Genomic DNA, 13,830 nt, shown 5'->3' with positions numbered 1-13,830 from the left:
TGGCTATCTGGAACTATGATAGCATGATAAACAGGCTTAGTTCAAGAAAAGACTGACTTCCTCAATCAGGACAGTAAGAATATCAGCCAGGCCACTTGTGTACTTAGTCCACAAATTCCCAGGCAATTCTGGAATTCTCAAAACTATCCAAGGGCCCCAGCCTGGGCTTCCCAAAATGGTGTAGGAGTCCCATTCAACTATGTCAGTGTTCCAAGGAGAACAGGCTGAAGAAAATGTAGGAAACCATCAGGGAGGCTGGAAAGTGATATTATTCCCATATGCAGCAGGTACTAATTGACTCTAGGTTGTAGGGCTAAACTATGACCTGTCTCCTTCTCTCTCCACCCTCCTCCTGGAAAGACCCCCGATTCACCAGGAAAGTGCTAATTAAAACTTCCAATAGATTTCTATCTCGGAATTTAGAGAAGAAAACTTCTCCCCCACACTTGGAACAAAGTAGTCTTTGGGCTACCTCAAATCCCAAGAAACTCAAGAGCCATTTATATACAGGGTTTGGAACACAAGATGGAGAATATACAAAGGCCAATAAACCTGAGAAATACCTTTTTCATGGAAATGGAGAGCTATTAAAAATTAGCTTCACCTACCCCTCTTCATATCATGTTCTTCCCTCTGTTACTTAGAGCTCTTGGACCCTAAGGTACTTTGCCTGTGTACAAAAAGTGTTAGAGCTAGTCTATACAACTGGCATTTTCTCTAAGATATAAATGAATCTTACTTGAACCTTTAGAAATTAAACTAGCCATTATTATGGAACACTTTTCTGTCCTATTGCGGGTTCTAAGAGATCCAAATTCTAGAGGGAAGAATCCTAAGAATCCTAAGGACCTAAGATGAAAAAAATCCATTCTAAAAGAGGTAGATAAAGCTAGTTCTCAAGAGTTAAGAAGTAGACAAGTAAATAAAGTTAAAAGAACTATATGCTGTCTCATTTACAATGCAATGTATAACTGACTTACTGAAATTTCTTATAATTTTCTCTCTTTGTTCCTTTAAAATCTCTATTTCCGTGTATTGTTAGCAATAAAGTCCTCTGGAAACCTACAAGAGGGTTATGTGCTTTTTTCTAACACATCAAGGTAAGGCAAAAAGTGGGAAATTGTGTGTGTGTGTGTGTGTGTGTGTGTGTGTGTGTATCTACATATTTACACATATATACATACATATGTGTGTATGTGTGTGTGTGTGTGTGTGTGTGTGTGTGAGAGAGAGAGAGAGAGAGAGAGAGAAAGAGAGAGAGAGAAATACCCTAAGATGAAAATAAGAAAAAAAACCCAGGTCTCTACTAGTTCTCTGGCTGGGTTAGGGCAATAGAATATGAAGAAGAGAGGGGGAAAAAAGGAGAAAAGAAAAGCCAAAGATTAAGAAGTGGCTTAATACAAGACACTAATATTAAAGCCCACGTATCCCCAAAAATGTCTAATCCTCAGACGATGATTCATCATAGTCAATGCTGTAATCAAAAGTTAACAGTAGGTGAGCAGGCTTCAAGGTAATCTAACAAAATGGAAGACTAGATATTTTCTCCATTCCTCATTAATGGTTTTTAAATTAAAATTAAAAAACCAAACAAAAAGGATTTATATATCAGAGGTGGAGCAATTAACACCTAAATACATAAAATGAGAAAGGCAAGAAATTCAACAAGGCAACAGTCTCATGAATTAAAAGAGGAGAATGCTAACCCAGAGTTTTGAGAAGATACCTCCCTCTTTTCCTTTGGGAGGGGGAGAGGTCCACAGGTGTGGAAAATACTTATAATGTCAAATATTTTTCATGTACAGATTAATTTTGTTGGGTTTACAATTTCTCTTCTTTAATAAAAAAATTCTTTGTTACAATAGATAGTTCTCAGATTGGGAGGGACAGAGAGAAATAAGGGGAAATTTAGGCAATATAAAAACAAAAGATATCAACAAAAATGTATTTTTAAAAATGTCACTGTTGGGATAAGCAATCTACTAAAACATTCTCTCTTCTACATCCACTAGCACTATTGGTTGCTTTAGATGCCCTCTTTAAGAAAATGCCACTTACAAGGTTTTTTTTAAAGCTAACAGAAAAATTTAGTTTAAAAATTAAAATAAGCAAAAGAAATATTGTATTGGTCTTCTAATTCATTTTCATTTTTAAGGGAAATATTTTGAAAATAAAATTGATACAAGAAATATTTTTAACTTATGTACCTTTAACATCTGCCAAATATTGCAATATTATCCATAAAAACTATTTACAATTTTAAAAAAACTCATTTACTTTTCAAATGATAGCAAAAAAGATTTGCATTGCAGAATGTAACTTAAAAAAATTTGGTCCATAGGGATCATAGGGAGCCAGAGAGGGATGGAAGCCAGGTCAAAATTTCTCTAAGATGGAAAATAAGTTTGGCCATAATTTACTTTTTAGTCTTAAAATGAATGTGTAATTTTAAAATGCAATATATTTTATAAAAACTTCTCACCTTGATTTTCATCTTCTTCCTTTGGTGTCTGTTCCAATAGCGTATCCAAAGCCCTTGTATAATCTTTCATTACCCAATAAGCAAGACTACGCAGGAAGGGATCAGGATGTAATCTACTACAATTGAATCCTGAGCTATCTTTCTGACAACCCAAAATCTTTTCATATAGGATGGATATGTAGGTGGATGATGTCTCAAATTCAGATTCATACAAACGAGCAATAATCATGGCTAGCTGAATGTCTTCCATTTTTTCAAGACACACCTGTAAATAATAATTTTAAAATTCCTAAACATTGGTTTTTAAAGAACTTCTATATCTTACCAATATATTAAATGTAAACTTTCTGATGGTAGGGACTATTTTTGGTTTTTCTTTGCTTTACTAAAACTTTGCACAGTGTTTGACATGTAATAAGCATGACATACAGTAAGCACTTAATAAATTCTTAATTGATTGATATTAAAACAATCCAACTATTTTGTATTGAATTGGAATAGTTACATAACTGATTAGAGCAAAACAGCGGACATTATTTGAGCCAAAGAATAGAAAACATTTTTAAAAACCCAGGCTAATATAAATTAACAATACAAATTTATATAATTTTAATTTAAAAGCACATACGTTTCTAAATTTCCAATATAATTATTATCATCAATTATTAAAAATATATCAACACAAGGAGAGATACCTCACCAATTAACTAATAAAAATATCCTGCTCCCAAAGAGCTTGCTGTCTAAAATCATTTTTCTTTTTTTTTTTTGTGACAAACTTTGCTAACTTCAGTATATATAGGACAAGTAAACCTGACCATCATGAGAGTTTTAGCATTTGTGAATTTGGTGTTCTCTAGAATATGAAATTTTAAGATCCCCCACCGTATTTGGAAGCAGACCAATTATTAAATAAGTGACTGTGTAGTACTCAAACTACTACAAGACAAACCAGGAAATCAACAATATCATGTCATTACTTGGTCTATATTTATTTACAAGTAATAAGGTGGAAAGAAATTCTGAAGTCCCATACCCCAACACCTAGTATTTTACCAGCAAGCCCTAGGGAGCATAAGTGACTTGCCAATGGTCTACAAAGGTTTAATGGAGCTAAGCCAGGAAGTGAACCCAGGTTCTCAGACTCTAAATCCAGAACTCATCCCCCTCAACAACACTGCCTCTTCATAAAAGCACTGCTCAACTTCCGAAGCAGCATCTTCTTTCAAAAGACATACATACAAAAAGATGATAAGGCCCATCCTACGATCTCTCAGGCTTGTGTTCTCTAATCCATCTTTTAAAATGTATCATTCATACCTCTATGGCATCTTTCAAAGAACCAGCCAAAAGGAAAAAAGCTGCTGACTGTTCAAAACGTTGTTTCCCTAATAAGGAAAAAGCATTTTTCAAAGCAGCCTTACGCCACCTATCTTCATTAAAATTGTGGCTGAAAAATGCAGTCATTTTTTCATCATGTTGTGACCTACAAACCAAAACAGAGTTTAAACCAAACTTATTAATATTGTTCCATTCACAGAATGCTGATTTAAATCAACAATGGAATTTAGAAAAAATCTACAAATAAATAATTACTTCAGTAACAAGTATTTAACATCAGGCTCTTAGGCTTCTCTTTGCTCCTGAATTTTTCTGACACAGAAACTAATATTTTACATTCTTCTAGCACTTGTCACATTTCAGAGCATTTTTATAAGACTATCTTATTATTTTTGCACAAAATAGGTAAAAACCCCAAAATCCAAAGATGAGGAAACTGAGATGCAATAAAGTGAAATGATTATTCAAGTTCACACAGCCAGGTAATTGACAAAATTAAATACAAAACTTCCAAACCTCACACTCAAAGAAATCTTCTTTTTATGGATCATGTTACTGTAACTTACCTAAACAGACCCCACACCACTGCTTTCTTTTTCATAGCAAGGTAAAATAATGCAGCATCCAAGGCATCGTTGTTCCTCTGAAAAGATGCTTTAGCAACCTAATGAGTAAGTAAAACAAAAATGTTCAATTCTGAGAAAATTCAAGTTTGCAGAATATTCAGAGACAGAGAAAGAAAGGGTAGAATTTTTCATTAAATTTGCAAATGGCTATCCTTTCTAGTGCTTTGCAAAACACTGGTGCCCATTTTTGCAATTCATGAAACTGTACATTAATTTTTTCTATGAATAGTGGCTTACATATAAGAGGCACTCAAATGCTTCTAGAATGAAAAAAATTTAGATGTAGGTTGCTAACTTACTGTATTAAAATTATAATTTACTTTGAAAAAATAAACTACCACAAAAGGAAAAGGAAAGTAATTCTAGTTATTTGTTTAAAACACATCATGCCCTTCTCTAGCACATTCCAGTCATAAATTATACATCATAGATTGAATTTGCAGTCTCTTTGAATTAGCAACTTCAAACAACTGAGTATGCCTCCACCACATTTTTCAGGGCTTATAAATTCAATCTATAGGTACTACATGAATCCAAAGTATTGCAAATACACAACTCCCCACAATATTCTAGGATTTTGCTTCAAATAACACTATGTAACTAAATTACATAGTATTCAAGTCAACTCAAAATACTGAATAAAAGCCTTTAGTGACCACTCCAATTTTTTTACTGCTTTGTTTTATGTTTGTTTTTGCTAGGCAACGGGGTTAAGTGACTTGCCCAGGGTCACATGGCTAGTAAGTGTTATGTGTCTGGGGCCGCATTTGAACTCAAGTCCTCCTGACTCCAGGGCTGGTGCTCTATCTACCGCCCCACCTAGCTGCCCCACGTCCAATTTTTTTTACCGCAGCTTATTGCATACACAAAAATACTGGAATGGTTTGTAAATTACTTGGAAATAAGTAAATACTTTATTAACAACCTATGGGAGAACACAGAAAAGAACAGCATAAAAGGGAAAGATGGTTTGCAGTCTGTATCCCTGGCAGGCATCTATTGGATCACAGACCACATAGTAGCATGAAAATAAGTGCCTTGTTTTATGCAACAGATATATGTTCGTGAAATATTTTTGTAAATTTACTAATTTAAATGCACTAGAAAAACCTGCTATTTCTTTAAAAATAATTATGCAGAGATCTTCCTTTGAAGTAAAAACTCTTTTTGTTAATATAAATAACTGCCACCTAGCTTATACATTGCAGGTCTACATTTTCAGACAGGTTTTCTTAAAGGGAGACATGCTTGTCTTTATAAAAAGATCTATGCTGATCTATATATAAAAGATGTCCCAAAAGTCTTAGTGAAGTTTTAAGCTTTAACAGCTATTCTCTCTCTTTCTCTCTCCCTTCCTCCCTCCCCCTCTCTCCCCTCAAAATAAGTAGTACAGACATGAATCATGGAATCAATTCAGAAAAGCCTTTGTTTAAAAAAAAAAAGTCAAGTACTTATCTTATAATATTTGTTTCACAATCTCTAATAGCTTGGAAATAAAATCCTGGACCTCCCCCGCAAGATGTTAAAATTTTCAGTAATGGAAGTTGCATTTCCCTCAGAAATGTGGTTTTTACCCCAAAGTAGGCAATGTACTCAGTGCTACATTTATCTACTTCTTAAATCAAACAAATTACCTTTTCAATGCACCTTCGAAGTGTGTTAATATTCCTGACCCACCAACCTATCCCCATAGCTCTTAATTCAGACCACTGAGGGTCCCCTCGTTGAATAGCAGGAATCATATTAATTAGTTCTTCCTCAGCCTCAGAATGAAAAGCCCAGGCAAAGTGACATGTGGACACACCTGAAGAGGCATCAGACAAATACATTCAAAATTACCACAGGTCAAAACCACTACAAAATAAAAAACATTCTGTTACTTTAGAGTTCCTCTTCATTTATTCAATCATTTCAAAACCAGTTCAAATGAGAAGGGAAGACAGTAGGTTCTAACTATAAACTTCCTTAATTTAAAAGTCAGGAACAAGAAACCTGGTGCAAAAACACCTAACTTTTCCAAAACCAGAAGAAATTTGTTGAGTCTTCAAAAACACACACATTAATCACTTGGAAGGGAAAATATTTGAATAGGGAGATTAAGAACTATAATAAACACATAGTAAACTTTGAAAGAGTAAAAATTAAACTAAGTTAAAAAGCCATTTACTATGTACGTATGCCCTGGAATTATTCCAACAATGTCACCTGGGCAAGTGCTATTACACTACATGTCCTACACAAATAGAGAGCACTCAACTACTCCCATCTTCACCCCCTTCTAACCATGCAGACTAGTACAATAAGGCTCTGGAATGGAAACAGAGCCAAAGGATACATCAATTTCATCATAATTCAAAGGTGAAGGTCTTTAGTTTAACAAATAAATAATGAGCAAGAGTGTTATAGGTTCAATAATTTACCATCCCTTTTTTTCTTTCATTTTCACATTTGCTTAATTATATATTTGAATATTTTTGATTTTAGAAAGGAAAATAAAATGCATTGTAACTGAAAGTCAGAAGTAAACCTCTAAGTCTGATTCTATATTTATTCTATGTATTAAATCTATATTCTAGATTTTGACTTTTAAAAAGAACCTGTGAATCTAAAAATAGTCTTCTGGTAATACCTGAGCTGGGAAATTTTTAGCTCTGGAAGGCTGAGCCTACTGTTTAAAGGCTTTACCTTGAAAAAAACAAAATAGGGCCTAATTACTTCCTTCATCAGAAATCCATCAGAAACTATTAGAATTAATCTACACAGAAAGGGTGATTAAAAGAAAGAGCTTAGGAACAAAGCAAAATCAGGACCAGTCTGATAATCATCCATGAGAACTCATTCTAGAGACAAAGAAAGGGTCTATGACAACTAAGTGTAATCCTTCCAATCTGACAGTCATAAATAAAACTCATTTTTAAAATCGTTCTCCAGTATGGCAGAATTCACATGCAGTTAAAAATGTTCCAACCAACTATCATTTCATGTTTTAACTTTAAAATGGTTTTTAAATGATCTTATGGTTAGTATTATAAATAATAGTAACTTTTACATTTTAAAATATTTTATTCATATTTTCCATGCTGAGACACAGTTTGACGAATGATAATCTTCATTCGACAAAGACTTTTTTTCTTGAAACTGGGTTGTATCTGATGCATCAGAACAGTGACACAAAGGACTCCGCTTTGATATTAACAGCTTAGAAAAAGACAAAAAGGATTTTAGCAATACCCAGACCCAGTTCTGTAGTTCTTTTTTTTAACTTAAGATGATAATGTACTGGAAATTACAAATAGCCTTCATTATAGCAATATTCCAATATTATGATATTTTAAAATTATAATTTAAAGAACAAAATTAATTGATATTATGTTAAGTTCTCTTTCGCGGAATTTTAAATTTCTAAACTTCTAATTTTTAAGTTTGAAGAGATTATTTAAACCCAGGTCTTTGGGCTCAAAGTCTAACATATGATTCCACTCCACAACAGACTCCTCCTCAAATAAAGTTAGCACAGATGAGTACTGATAAAGTAGGGCTGAAAACTGACCACTTATGTTAAATACTCATTTTGTGATATGAGGGTCCTGTTAACTGCTTATTACTAAAACACTGCACAAACCACAAAAAGCAATACAGTACATAGGATGTGAGGATGGAATTATGGTGAAATCTGAAAATGAAAGGTTTTATCATAACTCAAGCCTTTTGAACCTCATGATGAGATGCTAGCTGAGTTATTTAATCTCTTTAAATATAGGATTAGGCAGTACCAAGCTCCAGGTCTATTAATAGCCTATAAGACTTTAAGGTCAACAAGACGTACATGCATAGACAACTATACAACTATAACTATTTTTATGTGAATACTAAAACGACTTCAACACTAACCATTATACAAAAGTTAAAATATTTTCAGTCAGAAAGCAGTACCTTGATGAAGCAGTTGTACTCGATATAAAGGAGGTAATGATGTCAAAAGGCATGTGTGTAACCTCATTGCCAATAAATACCTCAATCCACATTCATCTAATGTATCTCTTCCTATAGGAGAAGAGAAGAATACATTTGAAGAAATGAGCCCAAATCATTGTAAATGTTAAGAAACACAAAAATTATCATCCATCATTAATTTTAAATGGGATAACTGATAACAAAACTTTTGAATACATCATTTGGTAAACACTTGGAATATATTCCCCAAAACTCCTTATACTCTGATAAAACTAGATAAGAAAAATGGAAAAATTATGTCTTTCAGCTTCCGGCAATTAAAGCATAGAGTAAGTGAAAATAAAGGATGCAATCTTTAAAATCCATGATGGCAATAAATAAACTATAATGTTTCTATTATTACAAATAATGTTTTCTCCAAGAAGTCTAGGTAAACCTGAAATGAGACAGCTCAAATTAAGATGATTTTCCATATCTGTCACATCTTCTTCAGTAAACATAACTACCTAAGCTGCTTACTTCAGTTAACAGCTCAGTGCCACTGAAGTCAAGATCTGGGATTTGAACACAGGAAAATTAGTTTTACACAGAAAAATATTCTTTGTCATAGTCAAAGACCTAACAAATAGCAAACCCATAAATGGCATACCACTAGTCACAAGAGCAACTAGGCGAGAAAATATGGTTGCTAGCACATACTCATCACCACCACTGGAAAGACAAAGCTCAGGCATGTTTTAGGGAGGATGTCAATAGCTTTTGTTTCTCTTGAAAAAAAAAAAGCTCATGAAAATAAGAGGAAAATATGTTGCTCTTATATGAAAATGGTATGACTGTCATTTGATCAGTCTTCTTTACAATACAGGGTGTTCCAAAAGACTTACTGCATTTTTAAGCTATTAAAGCTTAACTATTTTAAAGGTATTAAAAACTTTAAAATGCGCTAAGACTTTCGGGACACCCTATGCCCTTTTCATGGGCTAGCTATTTGACCAATATATGATTTTGCATCAAAACTTAAATTATTTCTTTCAGATTTCAGGATGCTGAATTTCTTTAGGGATGACAAAAAGAAAAAAAAATGTAGTAGCAAAAGTATAAGACAGTTTTTGGTGAGTTTTATTCCACTACACATTCCTTTGCACTGAATTAGTGCAAAAAAAAAATTAGTGCCCTAGGATATTCTAGAACATGAAAAAGAAAAGGCTATAGAGAACTAAATGATAGTATTCACTTATATTCTGAAGAGCTTAGGATGGATGGTAGAGGTAAGTAATTTACTTCTACATCCATTTTTTAAATAAGGAACAACAAAATTTGTTACGGAATGAAAAGACTAAATGTAATGAAGAACTTTCTAAACTATGAGGCATTGAAACACCTAAAAGACAGCTGAAGAATCAATTTCTCTTGTCATTTTCAGGTATGAGATAATTATTAGAAACATATTATGCTTAGGCATGCCTAGAAGCAGAGGAATAGCTTAACTGATCTCACAAGGTTCTTTTTTCCAGCTTTATGAGTCTATGATAAAATTCAAAATTGGGCTATTATCATAGAAATAGCATCTATACAGAAAAAACCAGAACAAGTAAATGGGGGGAAAGTACAGTTAGTTCATGAAGAACTATGAATCACAAACTGTTCAAGTTTGTCAAAGTATTCCTTCACACAATTCTTTTTTCTTTTATGCAATTTCTGATCAAAGATCAGAATTATTTTAGAGGATAATCATTGAACCAAAACTACTCAGTCTTAATATAAAAACAAGTCATAATGTACATGAAAACCAGATTTCTAAAGCACATTCTGACTAAAGGCTCATGATACACTGGAAAACAGAAAGGAGACACCTAAGCCATGACCCCTGATGCCTTTCTTCCCCTTTCAGATACAGCACATTCCAGAATACTAAATATTTACCGATGACGTTTGAGTATTTTGGTTTCTTTCTGAGGGAACCAGACAAGTTAAACTCCTGTCCTAAAGTAGATTAATATTTATCATACTACGATAGTCTTATAGTTGCCTGGGTCACTTGTCCAGAATCACAAAGCCAGTATGTCAAAGTTAAAGTCTTCTTAACCCGGAGGAGAACTCCTGATTAACCACACAATGCTGCCTCTTCTACTTAGGAAATTTTCAGTTTATACATACAGTAATTCAATGATGATGTTAGAATCCTTAAAGCTGGAATGTACAACTCAGCATTTTATTTACATTTAATAATTATGCATTTCTAATAGTTAAGACTTAGTATTTAACGGAAACACTAACCTGAGTGACTCTTGTCTCTATGTTCATCAAGTTCAGTGCTAGTGGTAGCCACGGTATCAGCCAAAGCTACCAGGAACATCTGCTCCAAACGGGTAAGGCCTGGAAGACTTGAGTGCATAAGATGGCTTGAGAGCACACTGGCATGTTCTTGACCAAAGTAAGCTGGCCCGTACTGAGAAAGATTGATTACTTTGGATTTGCTTTCTCTCTTTTCTGGTTCTAAGTCAATAAAATCATCTGTTGTTATAGCCTGGATCTGGAACAGGTCTGAATACTGGTCTTCTTTTGTGCTCTTAGTAGAATCTTCATAGTTCTGCGATATTTTAGTACTGTCTTCAGAAATTCTGTAAGTTGTATCTTGATCTGCCGCAAGCAGTGCATACAATGGGAGTGGAGGGATAGAATCAATCTCAGTATAATCCCTAGTACCATCTTTTCCTATTGTGACTGTATCCTTTGCAGTGCTGCCACTTACACTAATGGTTCGAGAAAGATGCCTCTTAGCTCCTTCTCCAGTCTCAGCATCCCTAACTACTGCAACTTCCCCTGCTATACATTTAACTAAATGAGAGAGGATGGCTTTAGCCCTGCGAACTTTCCCTAAATCCATCAATTCCAATAACTGGGTCGGATGATACTGTGGAAGAGTTGGGGAAAGTACATGAGCAGCTTCAAATAAGCCACCATCTTGAACTACAGCTGGTGTGCCAAACACATCATCTGTAATAGGTGTTCCCTCAACTATACTTTTCCTCATCCCTATGCTAGATTTAAAAGATGCAGGAGGGTCCACTGTAGACTCTTCAGCAGTCGGAATATCAGTTTCATTGTCACCAAATCTGATAGCATGTTTCCACTGTGCATAAACGTGCATTTCACAGTCCATTCCCACTACCAGTATACCATCTCTTACCCACGAGAGAGAAACTGGCAGTGAAGGCGTACCATCAACAGAAGATACTAAGTCTATTGATCTCAGGAGAACCCACCTTGACTTTATTCCTTGTTTGATACTACCACCTAATGGCAAAGTAATAACAGCTATGCCATCTTTGCTGTTTGTCTGCTCCGTCACAATTCCAGAAAGCCGCCCATACATGAAGATGTTAGCACCAACTCCCACTGTGAGTATATGAGAGCCATCCTCTTTTGATACCCAGTCCAAATGTACTAAATGCTTGATGTTAGGCATAAGATATCGGTCTTTACTCAAAATGGCTTCTGATTTACTATATACAAAGAGATTACTATCAACACTAACCCTTGAATCAAGGACACTACCAACCTTAATTAAATCATCAAGATGAACTGTTTGTTCTAAAACCCATTCTGATCCTCCAGTGGATTCACACTCAAATATACACACATGCATAGAGAATTCTTTAGAAACAAAGCCATTGTGCTGGATAGGCTGTTTGTAGGCCACTGCAAGTCGGCCTGTATAGGAACAACTAACAGCAACTGGTCTTCCCACGATGCTCACTGTACTACTGCTATCTTCTCCTTCATCATTCATCAAAGGCCATTTACTCCAATGATAAGTTTCTTTCCCACTACGTCTACCATTTTGTTCTCCTTCTACATGACATTTCCAGAATCGTACTCGGTTATCAGAACAAGTTGTAACCACTAAGTAAGGTGCAAGGCAGACAGGGTAAATTGAAGAGGAACTCAGATGACCTATAAGAAAAATAAAAGTTACAATATTAATGCCATAAATTAGTACACAAAGTCAATTCTGATTTGTGTGGGAAACTTTATAAAGTCACTGCCAACATCTTTTGGACAACAGCTTCACGCTGCCCTCTACTGGTGTCCCATAATCTTTTTTTAACACCAAATGCAAGCAAATGAACTGTCAGCCTATAAAAAACAGAAATGTCATTTATCCTCAAAAATAGGAATTTTCAGAATCATTCAAGTCTATTTTTTGATAGTAAATGGAAAACGAAATTGGCATTCAACTTGTAGCTTTTACAAGAAACAAGGCAAAAACAACCATCAAACTTAGCTATTCTCAACAATACAATGATCCAAGAAATTCTGAAGGACTTATGATTAAAAATGCTATCTATCTCCAGAGAAAGAACTGATAGAGTCTGAATGTAAATCAAAGCATGCATGCTATTTTTCACTTTTTTGTGTGTGTTTTTTTATGTGGTTTTTTTCCACAATATGACTAATATGAAAATGCTTTCCATGACTGCACATGTATAACCTACATCAAATTGCTTACTATCTCAGGGATGGGGTAGGGGTGAAAGAGAAAATTTAGAACTCATTAAAAAAAATGTTAAACATTGTTTTTACAAGCAATTGGGAAAACAATTACTTAAAAAACTCAGAATCAAATTATTCCCTTTCCCAAATAAGTCCTTAACATGAACTGCTTTACTCAAGACCTGGGGTCAGATCTATCCTAGACGATTTTGGTCAAAGAGATTTGAAGAGCAGCAGGATCACAAAAATAAAATCATTTAGAACTAGAAGGCACCCTTTGCAGCAACCTAGTCTAACCCCTCTTTTTTTGAAGATGAGGAAACTGAGACCCCAAATGGTTTAAATGATTTACCCAAGGTCATACAGGTTATAACAGAGGAAGGATTTGAACCCAGGTCCTCTGACTTCAAAGTCAGTTCTCTTCACTGTGCTATGTTGCTGCTACTCCTGCTTCCACTCCATCCTAAAATTTATACCAATTTGTACCCATCTCCTAAACTATCTTCAGACACACAGGTCTACTCCCATAAATTCAACTACTTTTTTCCCATTCCAAAAATCTCTTTAACATTTAATAATGGCTTTCCTCCTATAGATCCATTACCTATTTGAGCCAATCTAAACATTTTCATTATCTCCTTAAAGATAGAACTAAAATAAAAAGCCAGGGCAAAATCTATTATGCTTCAGCTGAAATAAAAAAGGAGGGGTAATAATCATGATCTCAGACAAAGCAAAAACAGATTTAGTTAAAAGAGATAATCAGGGAAACCATGCTTTGCCAAAAGGTACCATAAACAATGAAATAATATCGAAAGATTTTACAGCAAATTTCTCTAATAAAGGCCTCATTTCTCAAACATACAGGGACTGACTCAAATTTATAAAAATAAGAACTGCTCCCCAAATGATAAGTGGTGAAAGCATATG

General features: G+C 34.5%; 1 protein-coding gene across 2 annotated transcripts in view; it reads right to left on the bottom strand.

Annotated features, from left to right (window-relative positions):
* The window catches only part of DMXL2 (Dmx like 2), a 149,415-nt gene that overhangs the window by 42,728 nt on the left and 92,857 nt on the right, over positions 1-13,830 (bottom strand). For both annotated transcript variants that reach the window (XM_020980751.2, XM_020980785.2), the window contains exons 18-23: positions 10,681-12,360; positions 8,383-8,493; positions 6,084-6,253; positions 4,390-4,487; positions 3,803-3,968; positions 2,483-2,747 (exon numbers count right to left, since the gene is read on the bottom strand). In XM_020980751.2, the coding sequence (XP_020836410.1) occupies positions 2,483-2,747; positions 3,803-3,968; positions 4,390-4,487; positions 6,084-6,253; positions 8,383-8,493; positions 10,681-12,360 (2,490 nt within the window). The remainder of the gene's footprint in view (positions 1-2,482; positions 2,748-3,802; positions 3,969-4,389; positions 4,488-6,083; positions 6,254-8,382; positions 8,494-10,680; positions 12,361-13,830) is intronic.

The sequence above is a fragment of the Phascolarctos cinereus genome, unplaced genomic scaffold (assembly GCF_003287225.1).
Source record: "Phascolarctos cinereus isolate Bilbo 61053 unplaced genomic scaffold, phaCin_HiC Scaffold_3;HRSCAF=262, whole genome shotgun sequence".
Lineage (NCBI taxonomy): Eukaryota > Metazoa > Chordata > Mammalia > Diprotodontia > Phascolarctidae > Phascolarctos > Phascolarctos cinereus.
The sequence above is the reverse complement of the archived record's forward strand: the minus strand, read 5'-3'. Positions and strand labels throughout refer to the sequence as shown.